This window comes from Arvicola amphibius, chromosome 7 (genome assembly GCF_903992535.2).
Source record: "Arvicola amphibius chromosome 7, mArvAmp1.2, whole genome shotgun sequence".
NCBI lineage: Eukaryota > Metazoa > Chordata > Mammalia > Rodentia > Cricetidae > Arvicola > Arvicola amphibius.
Window position 1 is genome coordinate 5,838,487 of NC_052053.1, and position 3,311 is coordinate 5,841,797.

Consider the following 3,311-nt stretch of genomic DNA (forward strand, 5'->3'; position numbering starts at 1 on the left):
GCGAACTTTGAAAAGCCCCAATAAAGAGCAGGCGGCCCTTTCAATGGGCTGTTTATTAGAGAGGAGCCTTCGGCACCTGATCCCCGGCGCGTGGGAGAGCCTCGCCTGGGAGCCAGAGCTTTTGTACAAGGTGGGAATTTAGCAGGGGGTGTGAGGAGAGGAAAGAAAGGCAAGGGAAAGACGGAGGACATGTGCCCACTTCTGTGGCCAAATGTGTCGTCGATAGGAGCATAATTTGATAGAAACTATTTTTGCTCCTGCATTGGCCTCCAATCTCCCTTCTGGATAATCTTCTTACAAATCCCGGTCAGTGTTAGTAAATTACGTAATGGTTCTTCTATTTATTTAAACCTCTAAGTACCGAGAAACCAGAACAGAGATGGGGTCTGAATGTTTCCTTTCCAAACTAGTCATTTGTGTGTGTGTGTGTGTGTGTGTGTGTGTGTGTGTTGGGAGTGACTTGGGACACTTGCAGAAAAACATGCATACAGCACTTGTTTTCACACAGGCATCTGATCAGGCATCGAATCGCCCTGCAGGCACTTAAGCTGATCACTAGGAAACGTACCCACAGCCATCCCTGACAGCCCCAGCACTGTCTATACTACGCAGCAGCGAGGCACAAACATGCCAGCATGAAGTGCTGCGTTCAACTTTTCCTAGAGGCATCTATTTTGCAGGGGACTCTTGTGTGTTTCTAATCGTTTGCATTTCTGCAGGATTAGGGATAGGGAGTTGAAGGCTTATCTAACTTTTAAATTTAGTAGGTTTTTTGCATTTTCCTTCTTTCTTTTTCTTTCTGTTTGCCTCCCTCCCTGTTGAATACAGGAAGTGGAAATATGACCAAATCATACAGCGAGAACGGGCTGATGGGCGAGTCTCAGCCCCAAGGTCCCCCAAGCTGGACAGACGAGTGTCTCAGTTCTCAGGACGAGGAACACGAGGCAGACAAGAAGGAGGACGAGCTCGAAGCCATGAATGCGGAGGAAGACTCTCTGAGAAATGGAGGAGAGGAGGAGGATGAAGATGAGGACCTGGAGGAAGAGGAGGAGGAAGAAGAGGAGGAGGATGATCAAAAGCCCAAGAGACGGGGACCCAAAAAGAAAAAGATGACCAAGGCGCGCCTAGAGCGTTTTAAATTAAGGCGCATGAAGGCCAACGCCCGTGAGCGGAACCGCATGCACGGACTGAACGCAGCACTGGACAACCTGCGCAAAGTGGTACCCTGCTACTCCAAGACCCAGAAGCTGTCCAAGATCGAGACTCTGCGCTTAGCCAAAAACTACATTTGGGCTCTGTCAGAGATCTTGCGCTCAGGCAAAAGCCCTGACCTGGTCTCCTTCGTTCAAACGCTCTGCAAAGGTTTGTCCCAGCCTACCACCAACCTGGTCGCTGGCTGCCTGCAGCTCAACCCCCGGACTTTCCTGCCCGAGCAGAACCCGGACATGCCCCCGCATCTGCCCACTGCCAGCGCTTCCTTCCCGGTGCACCCGTACTCCTACCAGTCCCCTGGGCTACCAAGCCCTCCCTATGGCACCATGGACAGCTCCCACGTCTTCCATGTCAAGCCGCCGCCACACGCCTACAGCGCTGCTCTGGAGCCCTTCTTTGAGAGCCCCCTGACTGATTGCACCAGTCCTTCCTTTGACGGACCCCTTAGCCCACCGCTCAGCATCAATGGCAACTTCTCTTTCAAACACGAACCATCCGCCGAGTTTGAAAAAAATTATGCCTTTACCATGCACTACCCTGCAGCGACCCTGGCAGGGCCCCAAAGCCACGGATCAATCTTCTCCGGTGCCGCTGCCCCTCGCTGCGAGATCCCCATAGACAATATTATGTCTTTTGATAGCCATTCGCATCATGACCGAGTCATGAGTGCCCAGCTCAATGCCATCTTTCACGATTAGAGGCACGTCAGTTTCACCACGCCCGGGAAACGAACCCACTGTGCTTACAGTGACTGTCGTGTTTACAGAAGGCAGCCCTTTTGCTATGATTGCTGCAAAGGGCAAATACTCGAAGCTTCAAGTGATATATGTATTTATTGTCGTTACTGCCTTTGGAAGAGACAGGGAATCAAAGTTCCTGTTCACCTTGTGTATTGTTTTCTATAGCTCTTCTATTTTAAAAATAATAACAATACAGTAAAGTAAAAAAGGAAATGTGTACCACGAATTTCGTGTAGCTGTATTCAGATCATATTAATTATCTGATCGGGATAAAAAAAATCACAAGCAATAATTAGGATCTATGCAATTTTTAAACTAGTAATGGGCCAATTAAAATATATATAAATATATATTTTTCAACCAGCATTTTACTACTTGTTACCTTTCCCATGCTGAATTATTTTGTTGTGATTTTGTACAGAATTTTTAATGACTTTTTATAATGTGGATTTCCTATTTTAAAACCATGCAGCTTCATCAATTTTTATACATATCAGAAAAGTAGAATTATATCTAATTTATACAAAATAATTTAACTAATTTAAACCAGCAGAAAAGTGCTTAGAAAGTTATTGCGTTGCCTTAGCACTTCTTTCTTCTCTAATTGTAAAAAACACAAAACAAATTGCACAATTTGAGCAATCCATTTCACTTTAAAGTCGTCCCTTCTCCTTAAAATAGAAACCAGATCCATAACACTCAAGAAGATACAAAAGATACATTCCTATCAAAACATATCAATTCATGACTTGCACAAGCTTGTATATACATATTATAAATAAATGCCAACACACACTCCTTTAAATCAAAAGCTGCTTGACTATCACATACAATTTGCACTTGTTCATTTTAGTCTTTTCTTTGAATTCCATGATTTTACGGAGTGTCTGAAGCTATTGATGTTTCCAGAAAATATAAATGCATGATTTTATACATAGTCCAACAAATGGTGGGGTTTGTCATCTATTCATGTAATAAATCTGAGCCTAAATTCATTCAGGTTGTTACTGTTGGATTTATACCTATGTAGTCAGTTAGTACAGTAGCGTAAATAAACCTCAAATCATTGAATCCCTGATTAGAACAATAGCTATCGCATGTGAAAATGCAGTCCAGAGTAAGTGCTGTCTGCAGTGTGATGCTGGTACTACCGGAACTGACCTGTACTGTAATCTTGTTTGTAATCCTGTGTATTATGGTGTAATGCACAATTTAGAGAACACTCATGCAGTTGCAATAAAAATAGTCTTGAAAATCCAAACAATTGTCTTGTTTCTCCCCAAAGTGGTTTTTAAAGGATGCAGTTGTACCCAGGAGGATCGGCTTCTGCATTTACTGAGTTAAAAATGCTCAGCACTG

At 44.1% G+C, this 3,311-nt stretch overlaps 1 protein-coding gene across 1 annotated transcript; it reads left to right on the plus strand.

Annotated features, from left to right (window-relative positions):
* The first annotated feature begins 839 nt into the window (after positions 1-839).
* Neurod1 (neuronal differentiation 1) lies at positions 840-1,910 on the plus strand. The gene has a single exon (XM_038337875.1). It carries the CDS (start codon positions 840-842, stop codon positions 1,908-1,910), a length of 1,071 nt encoding a protein of 356 aa, XP_038193803.1.
* Positions 1,911-3,311: the final 1,401 nt, after the last annotated feature.